We start from the raw sequence: 26,537 nt of genomic DNA on the forward strand, positions 1-26,537 counted from the left end.
TGAGACAAAAATTGAGCTCTTTGGCATTAACTCAACTCGCCATGTTTGTAGGAAGAGAAACGCTGCCTATGACCCGAAGAACTTGGTCCCCACTGTCAAGCATGGAGGTGGAAACATGTTTTGTGGGTGTTTCTCTTCTAAGGGCACAGGATTGCTTCATCGCAACAATGGGAGAATGGATGGAACCATGTACCGTAAAATCCTGAGTGACAACCTCCTTCCCTTCACTAGGACATTAAAAATGGGTCGTGGTTGGGTCTTCCAGCAAGACAATGACCCAAAACATACAGCCGAGGCAACAAAAAAGTGGCTCAAAAAGAAGCACATTAAGGTCATGGAGTAGCCTAGCCAGTCTCCAGACCTTTAACCCATAGAAAACTTATGGAGGGAGTTGAAGCTCCGAGTTGCCAAGCGACAGCCTCAAAATCTTAATGATTTAGAGATGATCTACAAAGAGAAGTGGACCAAAATTCCTCCTGACATGTGCGCAAACCTCAACATTAACTACAAAAAACGTCTGACTGCTTTGCTTGCCAACAAGGGTTTGTATTAAGTGTTGTTTGCCAGAGGAATCAAATACTTATTTCTCACTGCAAAATGCAAATAAATTTATATAATTTATACAATGTGATTTTTTAGATTTTATGTTTGATATTCTATCTCTCAATGTTAAAATTAACCTACCCTTAAAATTACAGACTGTTCATGTCTTTGTCAGTGGTTAACTTACAAAATCAGCAAGGGATCAAATGCGGTAATTATTTCCTTCACTGTAAAAGTTCTCTTCCTTCTGAAGAGGATATTTGCATATTTAAATTCCTCGAGGAGCATTTGATGACCTTTAAGTCTCCTTACACTGACTTGATGTTAATTTCAAAATAACAAACTATTCTCTCTTGACCACCACAACAACAAACCGTTAGCATAATCTAAAGTCAGACAGGGTTATTTGTGTCAAATATTATAAAAAAAAAAACCTTATGCAAATTTGCTATATGCTTAAGTACATCATAATCACAGTGAGAGATGAATTACATATCCTGCCCTAGGTATGTCCAGTTTAGTGATAATCTAGCCAAAAGTTTTGAGACTGACACAAATTGTGTTTTTAGCAAAGTTTGCAGTTCCTATGAACGTTTTCTCTGCACGACGGACCGCTATTTTACGACGAATCCAGTGCACGACGGATGAAACGGATGGCCACCCTTCACAATCCGTCGCTAATACAAGTCTATGGGAAAATGCAGGATCCTGCAAATTTTTGGGCAGGATCCTGCATTCACAAAAAAAGACGGATTGTGACGGATTAAAAAAAAACGCAAGTGTGAAAGTAGCCTTAACTGACCTGCGGTGCGTTTTTCAAATCCACAGAGTGCCAATTTCTCTTGCAGGTCTGATGAGTTTTCAGTGCGGATTTTCCCCATTGACTTACATTAGATTTGGAAATCCAGTAAGAAAAAGCAGAAACTCATAAAAAAAAAATGTAATCCGCCCCTAAGTATAGCAATAAAGTTTGGTCAATGCAAAAAAAAAATTGTATAAAAAACAAAGCAGCTTTATTTAAAGCATGACACACCAAAGAGAGACACAAAAAAAAACCAGTTCAAAAACGTCATAAAAAGGCATGTTAAAAAAATGCAGTGAAAAAACTCAAGTAACCTAATTTAAGTAATAGGTGCAGAAATGGTACAGAAATTCTGCAACATCAAATACACCTCGAAAGCTCATCATGGGAACATAGCCTTATTTTTTCGACTTTTGTAATTCAACTTGACATGCTGAATATCCGCTTCTGGGTCAAATCCTGACTGATGACATTCCGTTATTGTCTAATCAGTTTTTGGAGATTATAACAATTTCTATGTTCTTGTTAGTCCACCTGCATTTTGAGGATTGCGTACAGGTTTCCAATGGGATTGAGATCTGGAGAGTTTCCTGGGCCATGGACCCAAAATTTACCTTATTTTTCAGATTATAAGACGCTCTGGATTATAAGATGCACCCCAAATTTTGAGGAGAAAAATAGTTAAAAAAAAGCCTTTTTTTTTTTTAAATAAAATGGTGGTGCTTCTTATAATCCATGCATCTTATGGCTTACCGGGGGTGGTGGCTGTGGTGAAGTGGGGTCCCAGGGTCGCTGCTGGAGGAGGCAAGAGTGGAGCGTTGCTGCAGGCCGCAGACTGGGATGAGGGAGCGTTCGGATATGCGACGCACCGCAGCTGTTGGTGTGCGGTGCTGTGGTTGGTGTCAGTTGCTGCATGTGGTGTCTGGTGCTGCTGCGGGGGGCTCTGCCGACATTTTGTGAAAGGCCTGAGCCCCCGCAGTTCCATGGTTTCCGATGCGGTGGACTCATCTTCTGAGATCTTGATGCCGAGATCTCCATTTGCATGCGCCGCCCCCGGCAGCCATTTTTCCAGAGTCCATGGAACTGCTGGGACTCTGGCCTTTCACAAAATGTGGGCATAGTCCCCCGCACCACCCTCAGCGGTGCGCCGCACATCTGAATAACCCTTGCGGCCTGCAGCAACGCTCCACTCTTTCTTCTTCCAGCCATGACCCTGGGACCCTGCTCCACTGCAGCCGGTAAGGTATATCTGGTGGGGGGAAAATGCGTCGTATAATCCGAAAAATACGACATATGTTTTACTCACTGAGCCATTTAGTTATCACTTTCGCCTTATGGCATGGTTCCATCATGCTAGAAAAAGCATTGTTCATCAACAAATTACTCCTGGATCTTTAGGAGAAATTGCTCTTGGAAGATGTTGAGATCCCATGGTGAGCACACTCCAATAAATAAAAAGCCCACACACATGAATGGTCTCAGAATGTGACGCTTTGTACTTGGACATTTTTATTGCATCCATTGTTATTACTGTATATGTTTTATTCATGTATTTTACTTTATAGTTTGGATGCTGTTTTGCCTTCTATGAAGATCTTGGATGCAATAAAGGATAAAATTCATCAACCTGTGTGGATAAATGCTGACATACTTCATGGACCTGGTGGAAATGTCAGAGTAGAAGCAACAGAATTTCTTAAGACTGTAACCTCCTTCTTCCCAGGCTTTACCCTATCATTGGGCTGGACAACTGCATGGTATCCTGACAGAAGTAATGAAGGTATGAACTGTTGTTTAGTCAACAGATATAAGGATATAACTTTTCCATAATGCTTTTATATTACTGTTGTGAGTGTGTGGTTAAATAGGATTGTCTCATTGAGACAATCACAGTCCTTATGTCCATATTATTACACATGAACGTTATAAAGGTGGGTGCTCTGGTCTGCGCAAGCGGGTCCCGATGGACTACTCTAGATAAACTTTGTCTGACTGTCTCTAGTTATTACCATGTTTATTTTTTCAATCTTCGCAGAATTAGTGCTTGTGTATACAGATGAGGAAGCGGTAGCACTTGACAGTTCTTCCTCCTTCAGACCCAGTGAACATGAGATAGCTGGGTGTAAGGAAGGAGATCCAGTCAGCACTGCTATGCAGGCAGAAGGCTAAAATTCCTCTGTAACTAGGGTTAATATACGAGCCCCAATCACAGGGGAAATCAGCAATAAAACCAATGTATTAATATGTTAAAATGCTCCTAAAAGGTCTTTTAAGACTTTATAGGGAGCACAATGTGTAAAATAAATGAATGAATTAATATAATTAAATTAAAATAGAAAAAAAACACACCCACAAAAAAAGAGACAATGGCAGTCTAAATCACTCTTTCTGTCCTTCACCCATCTGAAAAAAATGTGTGCAATATATTTAACATTTCTGTGGAAAAGAAACACAATTTACCCTATTTTTTGGATTGTAAGACTCCCATTTTTTCCTCCTAATTTGGGAGGAAACTGGGTATGCGCCTTATAAACCGAATGTAGCTTACTGGCTGCTGTGCAGCGGGATCACGGGTAGTCTGGCCGCAGCAGGTGTGGGGTGATGCTGTGGGCTCTGAGCTTGGAGGAGGGGGTATTCTGGCGGTGTGAAGCTGCTGGCCCTCGGCTTTCATAAAATGTCGGTGGTGAGCAGAGTACCATTCCCATTGATTTCCCTGCTTTGGGAAAATGGCAGCGCATGCTCGTAATGAGGTCTCAGGAGTCTTATAGTCCTCAAAATACGGGTAAAATGTTTTTACTGGCCCTTTGTGGTCATAAAAAAAAAAAATTAACTGAAAAATGGACATGCTTTTCCTTTTTTTTTTTTTTACATATAGGCAGCGCATGCTCATAATGAGGTCTCGGGAGTCTTATAGTCCTCAAAATACGGGTAAAATGTTTTTAGTGGCCCTTTGTGGTCGTAAAAAAATAAATAAACTGAAAAATGGGCATGCATTTCCTTTTTTTTTTTACATATAAAGGTAACATAAAAACAAAGCCCTTTGTATTGCAAATGAAAAGCAATTATTTGAATATCTCAGCAAGAAAAAATGTGAAGAGCACATGTACAAATGGCCAGGTCATGAACTGGTTAAAAAGGGTTCTCTTTATCAAAACTGAAATAAATATCACCTACAGTCATGGCCGAAAGTGTTGGCACCCATCAAATTATTCCAGAAAATGAAGTATTTCTCCCAGATAAGTATTGCAGTTATATATGTTTTGTTATACCCATGTTTATTTCCTTTGTGTGTCTTGAAACAACACAGCAAAAATAAAAAATGAAAAAAAAAAATTTAAATTGGACATCATTTCACACAAAACCCCAAAAATGGGCCAGACAAAATTGTTGACACCTTTCCAAAACTCACACCTTTGTTTCAAGCATGTGATGCTTGTTCAAACTCATCTGTGGCAAGTAACAAGTGTGGGCAGAATGAAAATCACACCTGAAACCAGATAAAAAAGGAAGATGTTGACTCAATCTATGCATTGTGTGTCTGTGTGTGCCACATTGAGCATGGAGAACAGAAAGAGAAGAAAACTGTCTGAGGACTTGCAGCCTTGAGATTGTTGATATTGCTCAACAATTTTGGTTCTCAAGCCCATCTCCAGAGATCTTACTGTTCCTTTGTCCCAGGTGCGCAATATAATCAAGAAATGTACAACCCATAGCACTGTATCTAATCTCCTTGGATGTGGACGGCAGAGAAAAATTGATGAAAGGTTGCAACTTAGGAGGGTCCGGATGGTGGATAAGCAGCCCCAATCAAGTTCCAATGAAAATCAAGCTGTCAGGCTCAGGGTGCATCAGTGATCAGTGTCAGCACAAACTATCCATCGACATTTGAATGAAATTAAACGCTATGGCAGGAGATGCAGAATGATCCCACTGCAGCCATAGAGACCTAAAAGAGATAGACTGCAGTTTGCCAAAATGTATTTGAGTAAGCCAAAATCCTTCGGGGAAAGTGCCTTGTGGACAGATGAGACCAAGATAGAGCTTTTTAGTAAAGAACATCATTCTACTGTTTACCAAAAATGGAATGAGGCCTACAAAGAAAAGGTTCAAAGATGTTTTGAGGTTGTTTTCTACCTCTGGCACTGGATGCCTTGACTGTGTGCAATGCATCATAAAATCTAATGATTACCAGTAATTAAGAATTTTGTTTCCCAATGTAGTGCCCAGTGTCAGAAAGCTGGGTTTGCGTTCTAGGTCATGGGTCTTCCAGCAGGACAATGACACCAAACAAACATACTTAAAGAAGCACCCAGAAATGGATGGAAACAAAGCGCGGGAGAGTTCTGAAGTGGCCAGCAATGAGACTGGATCTAAATCGCATTGGACACCTATGGAGAGATCTTAAAATTGCTGTTCTGTTAGGAGAAGGCACCTTCAAATATGAGAGACCTGGAGCATTTTGCAAAAGAAGAGTGGTCCAAAATTCCAGTTGAGAAGCTTGTTTATGGTTATAGGAAGTGATTGATTGCAGTTATTTATTCCAAAGGTAGTGCAACCATATATTAAGTTGAGGGTGCCAGCTTTTTTTTTCCCATACCATTTTTGAGGGTTTTGTGTGAAATTATGTCCAATTTGCATTTTTTTTGTGTTGTTCCAGTACACACAAAGGAAATAAACTTGAAAACAAACCATGTGTAATTGCAATATTTTTCTGGGAGAAATACTACATTGTCTGTAACAATTTCAAGGGTGCCAACACTTTCGGCCATGACTGTATAACATTTATCTGCATGTGCCTGATATTATTGAGGCCCTTTGTGGATATATTGCCATTCAAGAACATTGCCACAGTTTTAAGATTTATATTTGTAAAACAATTAGAAAACCATGTATCATTTCTTTACACTTTACAAACATTTGCTACTTTGTGGTGGTATCTACTATATAATTGTCTAAGGGTCACTTCCATCTTTCTGTCTGTCTGTCCTTCTGTCTGTCACGGATATTCATTGGTCGCGGCCTCTGTCTGTCATGGAATCCAAGTCGCTGATTGGTCGTGGCAAAACGCCCACGACCATTGCCACGACCAATCAGCGACGCGCACAGTCCGGAAGAAAATGGCCACTCCTTACTCCCCGCACTCAGTGCCCGGCGCCCGCATACACCCCTCTGGTCACCGCTCACACAGGGTTAATGCCGGCGGTAACGGACCGCGTTATGCCGCAGGTAACACACTCCGTTACCGCCGCTATTAACCCTGTGTGACCAAGTTTTTACTATTGACGCAGCCTATGTAGCGTCAATAGTAAAAACATCTAATGTTAAAAATAATTTAAAAAATCATTATATACTCACCTACCGCCGCCTTTCCCGCTCCTCGTGATGCTCCGGCCGATCCATGCAAGCGGCACGTTCCTGGTGGCAAGGATGGTCTGGGAGAAGGACCTGCCATGACGTCACGGTCATGTGACCGCGACGTCATCACAAGTCCTGGGCGCCTGTGCGAGAAGGACCTGCCGTGACATCACGGTCATGTGACACCGCGACATGGTCATGTGACCACGACGTCATCACAGGGCCTGCGCGAGAAGGACCTGCCATGACGTCACGGTCATCACACCCTGGGACCGGAAGCTGCCGCCTGCACCGAACACAGGCGACAGAACTACAATGCATCTGCGGAAGGTGAGTATATGTTTATTTTTTTAACCTGTGACATACGTGGCTGGGCAATATACTACGTAGCTGGGCAATATACTACGTGACTGCCCAATATACTATGTGGCTGGGCAATATACTATGTGGCTCTGTGCTGTATACTACGTCACTTGGCAATATACTACGTCACTGGGCAATATACTACGTCACTGGGCAATACAGACGTCACTGGGCAATATACTACGTCACTGGGCAATATACTACGTCACTGGGCAATATACTACGTCACTGGGCAATATACTACGTCATTGGGCAATATACTACGTCGCTGGGCAATATACTACGTCGCTGGGCAATATACTACGTCGCTGGGCAATATACTACATGGCTGGTCAATATACTACATTGCTGGGCAATATACTACGTGGACATACATATTCTAGAATACCCGATGTGTTAGAATCGGGCCACCATCTAGTATCACATAAAATCTCAATAAAATACATTTATGTTTATGGATGTACCGAGAAAAAAATGTGGATAAGTTCATGGAGTATGAACTTGTATGGCATCTTTGAAAGCCACTTTTCTATGGGACCTCAGTGACCATAACCCATCCTGTGGAGCTTCGGACATAAGTACCTGATAATTATCGTTCTCATGTTATAATGTTGACAAAACATTATAATTGATTGGGGTTCAACCTCTACTTAAGTGAACGTGTTTGTGTTGCATGTCGCTCGATTGCTGGGAATATAGAGGAGCAGAGAAACAACATGAAGCAGCAGCAGAGCTTAAAATAGCTGTAAAATAGGGATGTTCAACAAGCGTATTTATGTAGGTGTCGAAATGATAGAAGTGTGGGCTCCAACATAATCGGCAATAAAACCGATCAAATATGGCCCCCTTGACACGAAAAACACAGTGTAAACAGGAGAGATATACAACTTATTGAAGATACATATGAAGATACATATTTCTTAGTCTTAGGCCTTAGGTTATAAATGTACATACTATAATACTTAGTAATGATTACTGTCCTTATAACATATACGGTATTGGTTTATTATCCTCTTTTATCACTAGTGCAAACTTTCTGGTCGTTTACGTCTTACGTCTTTGAGAAAAGTGTGGCATAAAGGATCCAGACTCTGAATGCCTGTTTGCTCCATCACTCGGTGACGTTATCACGTTTATATTCTTAAAATTTCATTTCTCCTTTGATAAAAGCTGAATATATTCATTGTCAATGTATTTTTCACTGACACGTAAATGCCAGTCTCTGCCGCTGCCTGACAAAGAATGGCCTTGATGAAAAGAGCAGAACAGGTAGAGATTGTCGGTCACGATGACGCTGTGAACATATAGCTTGTATCTGATGAAGGACAGCCAATATATTTTCGTCTCACTTAAATAAAACATTGGATCACAATGAACAGAAGAAATGTTTTCTTATATACACTCACTGGCCACTTTATTAGGTACACCTGTCCAACTTCTTGTTAACACTTAATTTCTAATCAGCCAATCACATGGCGGCAACTCAGTGCATTTAGGCATGTAGACATGGTCAAGACAATCTCCTGCAGTTCAAACCGAGCATCAGTATGGGGAAGAAAGGTGATTTGAGTGCCTTTGAACGTGGCATGGTTGTTGGTGCCAGAAGGGCTGGTCTGAGTATTTCAGAAACTGCTGATCTACTGGGATTTTCACGCACAACCATCTCTAGGGTTTACAGAGAATGGTCCGAAAAAGAAAAAAAATCCAGTGAGCGGCAGTTCTGTGGGCGGAAATGCCTTGTTGATGCCAGAGGTCAGAGGAGAATGGGCAGACTGGTTCGAGCTGATAGAAAGGCAACAGTGACTCAAATCGCCACCCGTTACAACCAAGGTAGGCCTAAGAGCATCTCTGAACGCACAGTGCGTCGAACTTTGAGGCAGATGGGCTACAGCAGCAGAAGACCACACCGGGTACCACTCCTTTCAGCTAAGAACAGGAAACTGAGGCTACAATTTGCACAAGCTCATCGAAATTGGACAGTAGAAGATTGGAAAAACGTTGCTTGGTCTGATGAGTCTCGATTTCTGCTGCAACATTCAGATGGTAGGGTCAGAATTTGGCGTAAACAACATGAAATCTTTGGGATGTGGTGGAACGGGAGATTCGCATCAGGGATGTGCAGCCGACAAATCTGCGGCAACTGTGTGATGCCATCATGTCAATATGGACCAAAATCTCTGAGGAATGCTTCCAGCACCTTGTTTAATCTATGCCACGAAGAATTGAGGCAGTTCTGAAGGCAAAAGGGGTCCAACCCGTTACTAGCATGGTGTACCTAATAAAGTGGCCATTGAGTGTATATTGTGGTATTCGGTAAAAACAAAAAGACATATCGATGGTCAGTGGAAACAAAAATCTTCAATTGAGGGCTGTATTTCAAATCACAAACGTTGTACTGGGAAGCCCCCAAAGAGGGAATGATTTAAAAATCACCTGTCTTGATTTTGCCCTGAAAGTCAAATGAAATAAAGTTCACATCACAGGCGGATAAACATTACATGAATTTCATCATGGCATCTCATAATGTTATTCCACAGCATGTATGACTACCCATGCCAAATGTCTTGGCCTGCGCCTGATGAGCCAAGGATGCTGTCCTGTGGTATTGTCTCCCAAACCTGGACCCAGGGTATCAGAAAGCTCATAGGCAGTCTGTGGCGCTGTCGTATAAACTGATACATCAGGTCCCAGAGGGTCTACATTGTATTCAGGTCTGGGAAATGTGAAGGCCTGTCAATGACATCAATGGCTTTGTTATCCAGGATCTCACTACATGCTCTGGCCACTTGAGGCCCATCACTGTATTGCACTTGATTAAGGTTTAGCAGTTTAATAGTTTTGAGTATTTCATCCCAGTACAGAACAACAGTCAGGACACCACTGGTTGTCCATGTGGAAGTTTGTGTAACCCTCTTGATATGCCTCCCCAAAGGCCATCATTGACCCTCTGTCAAGCCAGTCATGCTGGATGATGATGCAGGCAGCATAACATTGACCACTACGGCTCCAGACATTTTCACGTCTGTCTTGTGCGCAGTGTGAACCTGCTTTTATCTGTGAAGAGAATTTGGTGTCTATAGTTGACCTATGAATGTAAGTTGAATGTAAAACAAGCTGCAAATTGTTTAGCTGTGGAGCAGAGTTCCCACTGCAGGACATCAGGCCTTCATGGAATGTGGTTTTGAGTTTGCCCATTGGAGGTCTTTTTTGTATATTTTTTTAAGTTTTAAGCATACAAATTGTTACAGTAGTAAATTGGGTACTCCCCTGCCACCTGCACAACCGCACTTTATGATGTTAACTGTATAAAGAAATAAAGGATTTTTCTCCTTCAAGGATCAAGTAAGTGCTGCCATTTCTTATCTCTTTCTCGGATAGTTTATGCATTCTCCGGTAGTGCACCACCCTGGAAAGATCCCAACAAGAGGTTCATAAAGCAAACCGGGAACACTGACACGTATAAAAGCCAAATATTGGTCCCCCCATTTCTCTTTTAGAAGTTGAAATTGAACAATACCTGACCAACTCAAGTGCCATCTAAAGTGTGAAAATAAACAGTGTCCTACAATGTCAGTGCTCTGCCAATGTCCTAGGTAAACTATGCCTGACCAATTCAACTCCCCCACTGTTTTATTTGTATCTGTATTTTTTCATTAACTTTTTTGTTCAGAATAGTCACTATTTTTTCAGACATAAAAATCTTTTTCCACTAAATAATTTGATCAAATTGCTCTTTTTTTCCAAAAATGGTTTTATGGTTTCACATCTGTCTTGGTGGCCTAACACCTTGCATTGTTCCTGCTTCTTTGGTGGAACCAAAGTTGAACTTTGGGATCCTGAAAAATGCAGCAAAACCTTTTTTTTTGAAGGCCACTTTTTTACTGCCAAAAGAGCAGGTTTTGTCTGCAGAAAAAAAAATGGACCAAAAACACAGAGTGTGATCATAGCCTAAAAGGGATTTGAGCTGTTTTTCAGAGTGAATGACAAGTTCAGGGAGGGTGGTGGGAGTGTCTGATTATTGGGGAAGGAAGCTGATTTCTCTGATAAGATTATTGATTTAATCAATGCTTGTTGAAGGGAAAGTACACTTCCATTTTAAGTGATATATGGAGTTGTGTCCTGATGTGCAGAACCGAGCTCATTTAGATATTGTCATTATTTTATGAAAATCACGAATACCAAAAGTTCAGTTCCGTTTGCATGAAGTTACCTGAGACAATCTCGTAGGTGGGATGAGGTCTCGGACTACTAAAGTACACTGTGCAGACTGGTTCAGGAAAGTCGCAGTCATTTTCAGAAATGAAGATAGAACTGGAAAGCATAGGAGCCTCACCAGAAAGACTGAAAAGGAGAGCATTTTGTATTTTAACTATGTATTATACAGTCATAACTACATTTTTATCCTAAGTCAGAAGGTCGCTTTAGGGCAGTTACCGTATTTCAGACTAAGTAAGGTTGTATTCACACTAGCCTCATGGCTTTTATCTATATTATGCCATGACTTTCCATTTCATTGTGTAAATGTGGATGACGCTACTGGCACTATTTGTAATTTCTTGTACTAAATGTCTTTCAGGCTACAGCTGGGAGATGGTAAGAGAAATGGAAAAGATCTGTAAAGGTCTGAGTCAGCCTGTGACATTCCCAGTACGAGCGGTGTTAGTGCGACAATCGTGGCCTCAGCTGCAGTGGTTGCTGCAGACATCAGACAGGTAAAGTAATGAAAATAATGACTCTTAGGATGATCATATCGGCATATGTCCATCCAGTATGTACATATGTTAGCGGTAGGGCCATATGGGGTATGTGCACTGGGTGCTTGGTACTAAGGAGTGGGCCAACAATCGCCTTACCATCCAGTGTCTTAAGATACAAGATAAGGACAGAAAATTAACAGTGCATTTATCATTTACACTGCCTCTTTAATTTTCTGCCATTGCCACATGATAATTGTGCTGTGTACTCAGGCTGTCAATCATGTGACAACGCTCGTTTTTTGGGTGAAATGATCTTTTCATTTGCATCATCGTTCTTGGCAGATCATCATCCTGTGTAAACAGGACTTGTGCTGGCGAGAACACTAGTAGCCTATGCGCACTGAACAATGTATAACAGATCGTTCAGTGCGCCTTTGAAGTATGGTTTCCCATTGCCAACAGGCTATTAAACAGACAGCCGCCAATCAGAAAACAAATTGCTGATCAGCGGTTGTATAGTGCCACCTGTTGGTAGATGAAAATGGACCTTTATTTTTTTTTCCTTGGAGAAAGAAACCCTTGCTACATGGCTGTGGGCAAACCGACATGGATTTTGCCACATAACAGCGATTAATCCACATTAAAATCTGTAACATGTAGATATTCTCATGAGCTTAGGCTCTAATTTCACCCTCTGAGTGACCTCAATCTTTCTAAAGGTCCAAGCTCCCAACGAATGGGCAAAACATTCGTTCTTTGTATGAAATAAATGTTCTTTCAACAGCACATTGTTCTGTGTAAATGGGACCTGTGCTGCCGAGAACAATGTTAGCCTGTGCGCCATGAGCGATCTATTACTGATTGTTCTGTGCACAGCTGAAGATCAGTGTGCCTGTGTAAACAGTATTAAACGACTACCATTCATCAGGTGTAAACACACAGACCCTTAGGGTACCTTCACACAGTGCCATTTTCATCGCTACGACGGCACGATCCGTGACGTCGCAGCGTCGTATGATTATCGCTCCAGCGTCGTAGACTGCGGTCACGGCGCTGGAGCGATGCCGAAGTCCCCGGGTAACCAGGGTAAACATCGGGTTACTAAGTGCAGGGCCGCGCTTAGTAACCCGATGTTTACCCTGGTTACCAGCGTAAACGTAAAAAAAACAAACAGTACATACTTACATTCCGGTGTCTGTCCCCCGGCGTTCTGCTTCTCTGCACTGTGTAAGCAGCAGAGCCGGAAAGCACAGCGGTGACGTCAGACGTCACCGCTGTGCTCGCTTTCCGGCCGGCAGGCGCTCACAGTGCAGAGAAGCTGAGACGCCGGAGGACAGACACCGGAATGTGAGTATGTACTGTTTGTTTTTTTTACGTTTACGCTGGTAACCAGGGTAAACATCGGGTTACTAAGCGCGGCCCTGCGCTTAGTTACCCGATGTTTACCCTGGTTACAAGCGAACACATCGCTGGATCGCTGTCACACACAACGATCCAGCGATGTCAGCGGGTGATCAAGCGACGAAAGAAAGTTCCAAACGATCTGCTACGACGTACGATTCTCAGCAGGGTCCCTGATCGCTGCTGCGTGTCAGACACTGCGATATCGTAACGATATCGCTAGAACATCACGAATCGTACCGTCGTAGCGATGAAAATGGCACTGTGTGACGGTACCCTTAGAAGAGATAAATCACAGCACTTTCTTCCGTTTCTTTCCTGGCTTTCATACAATAGCCCTTCAGTGTGTTATATAGTATTTTCAGTATTTTTTGGCTCATGGTTTGTATTTTAGAGTTTTATCTTTTGCATTGGTTGAAAATGAGAAAGAATAGAAAAGCCCACTGCACACAAGCTATAGCCCAGTTCCATGCACTGTTTGCTTGAGGTGGGCTTGTGATTATACACAGCAGCCAATCTGAAGAAATAGAGCCTCAGTTTATAGCACGAAGCAATAAACTTCTAATGTACTCATGTAGGTTGCAGACTACCTAAGTTTTTCCATAAGTTGGGATCACTGAAAATTAAACTTTATTTATTTTTTTTGCTACATGGCTTCACCAATCTTGGACGTCTGAAATTATTTTAGAGTTGTCTAAATTTAATGTAGTATCACGAGACCCCGATCATATTTCTGTGGGTTCCAGTCATTCTGTTGACCATCCATATACTAAATTTGATTTGACTAAATATGGGTCAAGATGGTATCCACCATTTGATTGAAAGGGGTTGTCCAGGATTAGATAAACTTGGCTTTTTGTTTTTTTTTTAAGCAAAAATGGCACCACACTTGTACACTGGTTTTGTAGTGCAGCTCAGCTTCATTGAAGTAAATAAGGTTGGGTCACTGTACTGCACACAACATATGGAGAAAACCATGTTTTTCTAAATCTGGAGAACCCCATTAATGAATGAGTTATTTGTTTTAGTCACTTTGCAGATCCTGTACAGTCATTCAGTTTGAGGTATTTTAGCTCCAAGCAAATTTTATATTTGCGGTGTATTTTATTTTACTATGATGCTATTTTATCAAATGATTCCTAAACATGGTATTTTTTTTCCAAATCACTTCAGTTTGATATATATATAGTTTTTAGTTTGACCCCTAAAAAATTGAAAATGCTAAATTACAGAGGATGACATCTGACGTTAACAGATTGCAGAAATCCAATGGCACAAAAGAAAAGAGCAGAAACATTATACACTAAAATGAAGCATGGCAACCATGCTTTGGCTGGGGCAGAGACACAGGTTCTATAGTTTGACAGGCAGAGTAGACATTTGTGCATGTGGAAGACCCAACTCCACTCCCTCTAGTTCGTCTCATGTTCTCTGCATCTACACCGAATCTGAAGACTGAAAAAATCTGCAGCAGATAACAGTAGGCGCAAAGCCAATGTGATTTACCACTCGCTTTGGATCATTTCTGTGCCGAAACAGACCTGCGCTGCGGATTTATAAATCTGTGTGTCAATTCTTTCTGCAGGTTTTCACTGTGGATTTCATCCATTGCAACACAATCACATTTCTTTTTTGTTGTGTACACTCATTTATTTCTTTTCTTATTTAATGCTGTCTTTGCCACTTTTAAAATGCGGGTGAACAAAAGAGTGTGGTTAGCCAGAATTAAGACAACTCTTGACACACAAAAAAGTTTCCCTTCTCACTCCAGGATGGGGTGGAGTAAACAGTAGTAAAAAAAAAAAAAAGCTTTAGAATAAAGTGTTATATCTAATGATTCGCTAAATTTATCAAGCTGACAAGATAAATTCCTCCGATTGCCTTTTGTGCCAATCATATGTGAGCAAATTCTTCTTCAATTTTATCATGATTATAACGTTTGTATTCAACTGCTGTGAACAATTTTCTGTTTCTCTTTGTAATTGTGTAAGGCCAGCATAACAACAGCGTTACAGAGTACCTTTTTATTTAATAAGAGTGGGCAGCCTCAGACTAGTAACTTTCCGAAATATAAGTTATTGTCAAAAGTGCTCATATCTAACCCTAAAGCCCTGCAAAAGGACCTGATTTTCTATCAAAAGTCGAGCCTACACTTGTTTTCCGTTGTGGGGTCCTGGCGTTCGGAGTGGGATCCCATAACCCTTCATGGTCCTTCCTTGCAGTGAGGTCTTGCTACTTGCACTAATCCAATCCTGCAGCCTACTTTTATAACATGTTAATGAATGGTAACTGCGCTAATGATGGTGCTGTTCTGTAACTTCTTAGTAAAGTTTGTAGTAGCACCGAATTAGCGCAAAATGCAAGATTCCGCCATCTCTCTTTCACTGCAAGAGCGACCCAGAGTGTTTGGGATCCCACATTCTGGAAATTCAGACTCAACTTTTGTTAGAATGTCAGGGCCCTTTTGGGGGCATTAGGGTTACTTATGAACATTGTTTGCAAAAACTTATGTTTAGAAAAATCACAAGTCTGAGACTGCCTTTTTTTTTAATTAAAGTCACAGATTGGTGATAGTATTATTGAAATACACCGCACTCCCTGTGTGGAATATCTTAGAAACAAAAGGATTTTTTGAAACTTGCTAATTAAATCAAGTGGAAAACAGAAATCATACAAATGTGACAGATCACATAGTAGGCACTTATTAAACAATCGTACAAGCGTCTCAGTGTGATTTGACGTTTCGACCCTCCCGGGTCTTACTCTAAAGTCGCACTTGTTGAGGAATAGCAGCCGTGTATCAGCATCTTGCTGCTGTTTGCATATGCGATTTAAATAGAAAGTTGGTATGTCACTGGAGACAACCTTATTTGCAGGTGCCAATGTATCAGCCTTAAATTGCTGGTAAGTTGTATGTAGTTTAATGGATTTGCCAGTTCTGGATAAAGCCTTGTAGAGGGGTAACAGCGGCGCATCTGCGTCTTGCTGGTGGACATGTAGGCTTAATACCCTTAGTGGATAGGGGATTGATTTCTGTTTTCCACTTGAATAAATTAGCAAGTTTCAAAAAATCCTTTTGTTTCTAAGATATTCCACACAGGGAGTGCGGTGGATTTCAATAATACTGATACTAGACCTTACGGTCTGTCTCACCAGCACCCCGATCTAAATTTAGAGTGCAGGCCAAATTATATATATTTACAGATTGGTGATATGTACTACTTAAAACCAAAAATACTTTGGCCAGATGTTATATAAGAGCCTAAAGTAAAAGATAAATGGTCAAAAATAGAAACCAAATACGGTACAATGCATTTTGGTTTGGGCCACAATTATTTAATTTTTTTAACTCGCACTGTTCTGGTTTTGTCATTCTTCCCATTGGCTTCTCTATGTACCGTAACTTGAAAAACCCCTGTATAAAATAACACCTAAATAGAGAACATAAAAATAAAGTTTAATAACCATAACATAGCACTGGTATTAGATTTAGAGAGAAAATAATCATTTTACGTGAGGCACCAATTTGCATATTCACAATTTTTAAATCCTACCCAATGTATCCTAATATCAGGTACATTTATACATTTAGTCCTTCCCACATTATAGTTCAAGTAAATTTGCTTAGAGGTCTAGGGACGTCAAGAGATTTTTTCTATTTGTGATGAATGATTTAGTGTATGTCATTAAATAGCAAAGTTACTTTTTTATAATTGTGTTATTGTATGCCTTTCTAATTGGGTCTTCTTGAGCTAATTAAAAAGAATTCAAAATAATAATGATAAAAATTTATAGCAGCTGAAAATGATGATAAATAACATTGACTTATTGCAGGTACAGCCTCACTGTCTGGTCAGGGAAGGATGACATTTACCCGGTAGAGGATCTTCTGTACATTCGAGAGCATTCAAGGAAAGATCGGGTATTTTATGATTTGTTTGAACCTCAGAACAGTGAACTAAAGAAAACTGTAAGACAGAAGCAGCAAGCAGAAAAGTGACTTCAAGACACAGACAATGGAAAGTTGGCCTCTTTCATTAAACCTCCTCAATTAGATGATGACTGGGAAAGTTTCCAAACTGGCTTTCAGGTGTTAAAGCTGGGAGAACCGCTGGCTCAGAATGCAGCGCTGCAGGGAACATGGCGCTATACATATTCTCCATTACAATAAGTATCTGTACATCTGTTTCTTACAGGAGCTCCGGGGGTGCCTCCATGCTACTCTCTCCTGGGCCTTTCAATGGCCTTCTTCACAAACCTTCATTTTGAGATAATTTTACATTCCTTTCTTTTGCACTCTGCATTTCGGGATACATGTAGATTGATCACATTTTTCATTTCACCTCCCTAATAAAAGTTACAGCTACACGTAACAAATTTTGGGTTCTTTATTTTATAAATGTAGTAAAACTTAACAAAAACTAATTATGTAAATTTGGTATTGCTGTAATTGTACTGACCTACAGAATAACTTCAAAAACAAAATCCAAACAGTTGTGGCTGAAATTGTTTTTTTTCCCATTCCACTGAAAGTTTTTCAAAATATATGATGTAAAAAAAAAAAGTCCTCAGAAAAGCATGTTGACTGAATATTTATAATGGGAATAACAAATAAAGTAAGACTGATTTTGGCGACAATGGGTTTAAAGGGAACCTGTCATCAGATTCTTGCTGCCTATGTATGTTTTACTTTGAAATTCTACAGCTGACTTGTCCTATGCGGCCTACGTCCGCCTTCTTCCTGCCCTGTTACCTATGACTGATAGGAATAAACAGCTCCACTCAATCCCTCAACCTCTGTCATTGGAAAAAAAAACCTTCTGAAAAATTCAGAATCAGATTATTTACTATCATTGGGAATATACATTGTAAGCTTTGTTTAACATATGCCATCTTATCAAGTCAGATCCGATGGCTAGTATATTTAAGTCGTATACTTGTAGAAGAAGACTCATTACTAATCCAGTGGTGTTTACACTGCTCAAAAAAATAAAGGGAACACTAAAATCCCACACCCTAGATATCACTGAATTAAATATTCCAGTTGTAAATCTTTATTCATTACATAGTGGAATGTGTTGAGAACAATAAAACCTAAAACTTATCAATGTAAATCACAACTAATATCCCACAGAGGTCTGTAGTTGGAATGATGCTCAAAATCAAAGTGGAAAATGAAGTTACAGGCTGACCCAACTTCAGTGGAAATGGCTCAAGACAAGGAAATGATGCTCAGTAGTGTGTGTGTGGCCTCCATGTGCCTGTATGAGCTCCCTACAATGCCTGGGCATGCTCCTGATAAGGCGGCGGATGGTCTCCTGAGGGATCTCCTCCCAGACCTGGACTAAAGCATCCGCCAACTCCTGGACTATCTGTGGTGCAACGTGATGGTGGATGGTGCAATACATGATGTCCCAGATGTGTTAAATCAGGAACGGGCGGGCCAGTCCATAGCTTCAATGCCTTCATCTTGCAGGAACTGCTGACACATTCTGCCACATAAGGTCTGGCATTGTCCTGCATTAGGAGGAACCCAGGGCCAACCGCACCAGTATATGGTCTCACAAGGGGTCTGAGGACCTCATCTCGGTACCTAATGGCAGTCAGGCTAGCTCTGGCGAGCTGTGTGGCCCTCCAAAGAAATGCCACCCCACACCATTACTGACCTACTGTCAAACTGGTCATGCTGAAGGATGTTGCAGGCAGCAGATCGCTCTCCACTGCGTCTCCAGACTCTGTCACATTTGTCACGTGATCAGTGTGAACCTGCTTTCATCTATGAAGAGCACAGGGCCCCAGTAGCGAATTTGCCAATCCTGGTGTTCTGTGGCAAATGCCAATCATCCTGCATGGTGTTGGGCTGTGAGCACAACCCCCATCTGTGGCCGTCGGGCACTCAGACCATCCTCATGGAGTCGGTTTATAACCATTTGTGCAGACACATACACATTTGTAGCCTGCTGGAGGTCATTTTGCAGGGCTCTTGCAGTGCTCCTCCTGTTCCTCCTTGCACAAAGGCTGAGGTAGCGGTCCTGCTGCTGGGTTGTTGCCCTCCTATGGCCCCCTCCACATCTCCTGGTGTACTGGCCTGTCTCCTGGTAGCGCTTCCAGCCTCTGAACACTATGCTGACAGACACAGCAAACCTTCTTGTCACAGCTCGCATTGCTGTGCCATCCTGGATGAGCTGCACTACCTGAGCCACTTGTGTGGGTTGTAGAGTCCGTCTCATGCTACCACGAGTGTGAAAGCACAACCAACATTCAAAAGTGACCAAAACATCAGCCAGAAAGCATTGGTATTGAGATGTGGTCTGAGGTCCCCACCTGCAGAACCACTCCTTTATTGTGTGTCTTGATAATTGCCAATAATTTCCATCTGTTGTCTATTCCATTTACACAACAGCATGTGAAATTGATTGTCAAACAGTGTTGCTTCCTAAGTGGACAGTTTGATTTCACAGAAGTTTGATTTACTTGGAGTTATATTCTGTTGTTTAAGTGTTCCCTTTTATTTTTTTGAGCAGTGTATAAGTTCTAAGACAAAATAAACTAGACACAGCCAATCTGATGAATTTGTCTCTGGACATGATAGACATATTTTCTGACATGTAGGCAATAGGATTAAAAGAAATATCCATGCTGGATAGTCTGGTAATAAACAAGACTCTTTGCGACCAAAATAGCGTAATATCAGTACAATCCTAGAATAAATGTCGATCAGCTCTATTATGACCAAATTTGAACTCCTATTTGGAAAGAATTTCTTTAATTTTCAAAGACTACAATACTTTCTGTGGAAAATTTAGAATTGAGAAATTCTATGAGGAGCATAAAATGAGATTTCTCAATTCAATTTAGAATGCTCTTAAAGGGAACCTGTCACCCCGGTTTTTCACTCGGAGGTAAAAATACCGCTACATAGGGCATGAGCTGTGCTTTACAAAAGTGATTTTTTTTCTACCCTGATTCCCCACCTAAGCTGCCGAAATTACTTACCAAAGTCGCCGTTTTCGCTTGTCAATCATGCTGGTCTGGTCATAGGGGCGTGGTGACAAAGCTGTTTCTTCCCCCAGATCTTGCTTAGGTTTCCGTTGGTGGCGTAGTGGTTTGCGACTGCGCAGGTGATGAAAAACAGCGCACTCTGCGCTATATCCCTGGTGATCGGTGGGACGGCCATCTTCCTGTGGCCGCGCGTGCGCAGTTGGAGCGCTCTGCTGCCCGGGGCTTCAGGAAAATGGCCACGGGATGCCGCGCGTGCACAGATGGGGATTGCGGCGGCCATTTTCCTGAAGCAGAGTTCGCATCTCCATCTATCCAGACTGATAGATCTCAATTACTTGGTTTCCCATTTGTTCTAGAATTTATTTGGATCGTGGCATGATGTGTAGCTTTTGATGATCTTTTGGTCTGTCTACTTCACTTTGTTAGGCAGGTCCTATTTAAGTGATTTCTTGATTGAGAGCAGGTGTGGCAGTTATCAGGCCTGTGTGTGCTATGGAATTTGAACTCAGTCTTCCAAAGATGTGATAAACCAAAGTTAATTTATTTCTTAAAGAGTGGGGTAAGGGCAAACACTTTATCACACCGGGCCCTGTAGGTTTGGATTTCTTTTTTCCTTATTAATAAAGACCTACATTTAAAAGCTGCATTTTGTGTTTACTTGTGTTATCTTTGTCTCATATTTAAATTTGTTTGGTGATCTGAAACATTTAAGTGTGACAAACCTGCAAAAGAATAGGAAATTAGGATGGGGGCAAACACTTTTTTCATGCCACTGTATATTGTATATCCGTCCCTTATAACCAAGAAGTTATATGTATTTCCTAACAGCAGATTTCACATAAAATAACATTTAAGATGATCATTAGTGAAATAAGCAAATAGATTAGGCATCAAGAATCCACTGGGAAAAGCAAATAGATTAATTTTAGTCTCAGATGTCTTTTCCTCCAGGCCATTTCTCTAAATCTGAAATCAAAGATCTTAAAATATCTCCTTGGAATCCTAACACATCTTAAGTAGCGCAATCAGAATCATCAGCATAAAGCGATATCTTTTTTTTTAACCTCACCAAAGAGAATTCCCTGCACCTCGACTTCCTGTCTCAGAAAAGAGGATTACAGTATATACTCGAGTATAAGCCGACCCGAGTATAAGCCGAGGTACCTAATTTTACATAAAAAACTGGGAAAACTTATTGACTCGAGTATACGCTGAGGGGGGAGATGCAGCAGCTACTGGGTCTGCGAGTCTCCCCACGAGTCTCCCCCCTCCCCATCAGTCCACGAGTCTCCCACAGGGCTGTTTCTTACCCACTTCTACACAGCAGCAACGGTGGTGGAGCGGCGCCATCCTATCATGTATGGAGTCCCGGAGGTAGCGGTGTGCCGGTAACGTATGGAGCAGCAGTAGCAGTCGTGGAGGCAAGCGGTAGCCATACGGCAGGTGGAGGTTGTTTTTTCCCTGCGCACACTTCATTTTCTGTCCCGCTCATTATGGCTTATGAATATTCGTGACGTCACCGAAAGTGAAGCATGCGGCACTGAAAATACAGGCCGCCAGCAACCGCCACCTGCCGTACAGCTACCGCTTGCCTCCACGACTGCTGCTCCATACGCTACGGCTTGCTTCATAGGTTACCGACACGCCGCTACCTCTGGGACTCAATACATGCCAGGATCGCGCTGTTCCTGTGAAGGAGGGGGTAAAACACCCCCGGGGAAGAGAGATGGACCGAGGGAGAGGGGAGACAGACCGGTGGGGGTGACTCGAGTATAAGCCGAGAGGGGCACTTTCAGCCTTAAAAAATAGGCTGAAAATCTTGGCTCATACTCGAGTATATACGGTAAGGCTCCTGAATTATTTTAAACAACAAAGGGGCTGACCGGGGTCCCCGTGTTACTAAAAAAGATGAATAAACTAAGCTATTTATATAAACTGAAGGAGCTCGACAATAATATAACAATTTAATACACTAAATAAATTCAAGCTCGAAACTTCTTTTCAATTGAATTACTCTACTGTATCAAATGATAATATAATAATAGAATTGTCCTTTCCCCAGGATTGTAAGGCATCAACTAGAAGTCTAGTTAAAAATGTCTAATATTATGAGATGTCTCTCCCAGGAATAAATACACATTAGTCCGGTTGTATAATAGATTCAAAAACGTTTTAAACCTTGAAATCAAGATTTTTGTCAAAAATGTTAAGGAGTTGTCCACTACTCAAACGACCCCTTCTCAATCGCTAGGTTCCCCACCTTATAAAATAATAAGAGCTATACCCCCCTCCAGTGCAGGCACCTCTTTCAGGGCTCTCGTGACATTATGTCACGCGAGTCATGCAGATGGTCAGCGGACGCTTCACTCTCCACTCCTTTAGACAAATCAGACATCAGGAGGAAGTCAAGGCAGACACAGCTCTGACTTTCTCCGTATAGTTGACAGTGAAGCGGCGGCTGATTGGCTCCAGGACTCGCATGACATAATGTCACAAGAGCCATGTGAGAGCCATTGCCGACACTCATGGAATGGCGCCTGCACCAGAATGAGTATAGCTGTTATTATTTTAAGGGGGAAACATGATTTAGAAGGAGTTGTCCGAGTAGTGGACAACCCCTTTAATATGAGTGTTAATCAAAGAAATAGAACAACACAATAAAATCCAATTTAATAGGATCCTTATCTTTCCTTAAAATAACTAAAATAACTCACTCCTAATTTACACCTTTGTTTAACTTTGTATGTCTGGTAAGTTCAGGCTTCCCAAACAGAATATGCCTGACACCCATTGATACTAATTCACACCTACTGTTTATATATCTATTTCTGGTAAGTTCATGCTTCCCTTCCCTGCTATATACCTGTATTCTTTTCCTGTCTATAACGTATCCAAGCTCACACTGTTCCCCAGATTACTTCTGATGGTGCAGATACCGGGGCCACGTACCTTGCCTTAGCTCCGGAATCTGCCCTCCAGCTGTACCCTTCCCTCACCAAGGGAAGAGGAGAGTAGTAGTGTACCAGACAAACAAGGTAATCTGAACAGGGGTAACGAAAAATACCAAACATGCAAATATACACGCACATATAAACAGAGGGATGTATCGTAGAATGGAAGATGGGGTTAAACCAAAGTAGGAGAAGAAAGAGAATTATCACACACTCAAAACCGATCAACAGTCACAGATAAATCCACCAAACACCTCAAATATCCACCAACAACCTCCAGCTATGCAGCAAAAGCTACTCTGACAATGAGTGCTAGCCAGGACCCAGTGTATAGGAGATGGGAGTGGCAAACAGTGCACAGCTGAGAGCCAGTAGCTCTCAACTTAACAGATTAACCCCTGCACTGCCAAAATATATTTACACCATTTAATATGAAGGTGAAGTGCTTCTAATCAGTGCCGGAGTAGGAGGAAACCTGTGATAGCACCTAGCATACTTTTCTTATTATCTCCCATCTGTTTATTAATCCCATTTCTTAATTGCATGACCTGTCTCCCTGCTCCTCCCTACCATTGTCACCTGGTATCGTTCATGTGCAATTAAAGGTGTATAACATGTATAAATTTAAAGCAACAGGACCCTGACCGTGGTCTCTGCATGCACCATTTTCAAGAGCAGCTTTGAGTGCCCAATAGAAATATACCAGAAGGTAAAACATACTACTGTTTATTAACTGTGCTTACCTTTTTATCTTCCCACACTTACTCATTCACCATGCTTTCATATGCCCTTACAGTTTTTGCTCCACTAATCCTTACTCTCCTTCTCTAACCCCAAAACCCAGCACTCCCCAAACAAATACCTCACCTTCCCTCTTACCCCCCACCTTACCTCATTATTAGTGTTGAGCATTCCGATACCGCAACTATCGGGTTTCGGCCGATACTTGCGGTATCGGAATTCCGATACCGAGTTCCGATACTTTTGTGGTATCGGAATCGGAAGTTCCCAGTGTATGGTTCCCAGGGTCTGGAGGAGAGGAGACTCTCCTTCAGGCCCTGGGATCCATATTCATGTAAAAAATAAAGAATTAAAATAAAAAATATGGATATACTCACCCGTCCGGTGGCCCCTGGAACTTACCGATTGTAACCGGCAGCCTCCGTTCCTAAGAATCTCTCGCAATCTATCTTTCCTGGGCCTCACCGAAACATGGCTGTCGCCCCTGGGCCGTGACACGTCTTCACGTTCTGCGCTGTGCTACAGTGTTAACCAAAAGAAAACCTGAACAAGATTTTTTTTTTAATTAAACAGACAATATATATACAGGTTAAAATACCTTTATTAATATTGGTAAGTAGTGCTATCAACACAAGATGTGCCCGCACTTGTAATGACATTTATGACATAAAAAAAATGTATAAAAGACCACCAAAATCGGGTGCAAATAACAAAAAGTAATCAAATACTGTGAAAGGATTAAATATCCATTTTCACACAGAAAAGAAAAAGGAAGTCACAGGAGAGCCCACCTAATGCTCCATCATAAATTATAATATATAATAATCACAGCAGTGGCAAAAAGGCTTTCAAAGTGATAAATATTCTAGTGATTTTGTCCGTAACTATGCATTGTAGAAAAAAAACAAATAAAACAAATATATAATACAAAAATATACTGCACACACACAAAAGTTCTATGTGCAAAGTGCAAATTCTTGAAAAAATTATAAATAAAACATATATACTGAAAAAAATATATAAAATACTCAGGTGATTGACAGAGAAGATTTGGCCACAATAAAATACTGTGATAAAAATGGATGTTACAATGACCAGGATGGTACAAGGTAATATGGTCAAAATAGTGTACCCAGAGTTGCTGCAAATGAATAAATTATACTGCAATTGTATAATTAATGTTGAAAAGAATTCTCCATAGTATAAGCATAATTTTATTTAAAAAATGCAGCAAATCTGGGAAGCACTGCGGCTAGAAAGGGGGGTATATCGTAATCCTCACAGTGTTGTCCTAATTAGTTTCAGTATAAGCAGATTTAAAATACACAAAGATAGATTACCTGATGTACTGTGGTCACAAGTGCGGAGCACACCCCGACGTGCGTTTCGGAGATTGCTCCTTCGTCAGTAGCCTTCAATTCACCAACACTTTACACCCTGCCAATAGATATGGTGGGAGAGAGGGCCTTCTCCTTTCCTGCAATTGCACCTTCAATCCCATCCCACCTCTACCCTCCCTCATCCTCCCTTTTTTGAAGTGCAGTCTGTCCATATCTACTCTCCCTATAATCTACAAATGGCCATCATATATGGGCCCCCACCACTGCCTTTTACTGCTTCTCCACCTGGCTTCTACATTTTCTTTCTGCTGGCATTCCCACCATCATCATGGGTGACTTCAACATCTCCCACTGACACCCGCAAGTCTGCAGCCTTAAAAATCCTGTTCCTCTTAGTCATTTGGTCTTGCTCAGTGGTCATCCGCAGCCAACAGACGGACATACAATCACACCTTATCTTCACCCGCATCTGCTGCCTATCTAACCTCACAACTTCACCTCGTCCCCTATCTGACCACATCAACTTTCTCATCCCTGTCCTCCTCACCTACTGTCCATGTCCAGCAACTGACCGTGCATGGTACAGGGTGGCAAATCAATAGACAACCCTGGCACAACAATGTTACAGAAAAGATTTGATAAGTGTCAATGGTTGCGGAGCTGCGCAGGAAGAAAACACATTCACAAGAAGACTTAACCGCATTTAAAAAAGTAACTTTCACTTTCACAAGTCAGCCCTCATGTCTGTTAAACAGCTCTACTTAACAACACTAGTATCTTCTTTACCCCAAAACTCCAGTTATTCAACCCTATTAACTCTCACCACCACCCTCTCTGACCTCCCTTATCTCTGCAGAAGACTTTGTTGCATGTGTCAAAAATAAGATCGCACAAATAAGACAAGTCTTTACTGCACAACCCCTACGTATAAGAGACCAGTGCCGCTTCCCCATAACCTTCCTCCCAACCATCACTAAGGAGAGCTTTCTCATTTCTTTTCCAAATCCTACTTCACCACTTGTGCACTTGACCCCATCCCACCTCCTTCCAAACCTCACCACCATGCTTATCCCAGCCCTAACCCATTTCTTCAACCTATCATTAACTTCTGGTACCTTCCCTTCTGCTTTCAAACATGCTACGATTACAGCTATCCTGAAGAAACTATCCCCCGCCCTTAGCTCTATGTCCAGCTATCGTCCCATATCGCTGTTCCCATTCGTCTCCAAACTCCTCAAACAGCATGTCCATGCTGAACTTTTCTCACACCTCTCATCTAACTGACTCCTTGACAACCTACAATCTGGCTTCTGTCCCCATCACTCCACTGAAACTGCCCTGA

At 41.5% G+C, this 26,537-nt stretch overlaps 1 protein-coding gene across 1 annotated transcript in view; it reads left to right on the forward strand.

The window, feature by feature from the left end:
- Positions 1 to 17,657, forward strand: part of FAM151B (family with sequence similarity 151 member B) — a 56,210-nt gene extending 38,553 nt beyond the window's left edge. Inside the window, exons 4-6 of the mRNA XM_077288334.1 lie at positions 2,911 to 3,125; positions 11,640 to 11,775; positions 16,996 to 17,657. Coding sequence (XP_077144449.1) covers positions 2,911 to 3,125; positions 11,640 to 11,775; positions 16,996 to 17,161 — 517 coding nt within the window. The 3' untranslated portion in view covers positions 17,162 to 17,657. The remainder of the gene's footprint in view (positions 1 to 2,910; positions 3,126 to 11,639; positions 11,776 to 16,995) is intronic.
- The last annotated feature ends 8,880 nt before the right edge of the window (positions 17,658 to 26,537 follow it).

The sequence above is a fragment of the Ranitomeya variabilis genome, chromosome 1 (genome assembly GCF_051348905.1).
Source record: "Ranitomeya variabilis isolate aRanVar5 chromosome 1, aRanVar5.hap1, whole genome shotgun sequence".
In the NCBI taxonomy this organism is placed as follows: Eukaryota; Metazoa; Chordata; class Amphibia; order Anura; family Dendrobatidae; genus Ranitomeya; species Ranitomeya variabilis.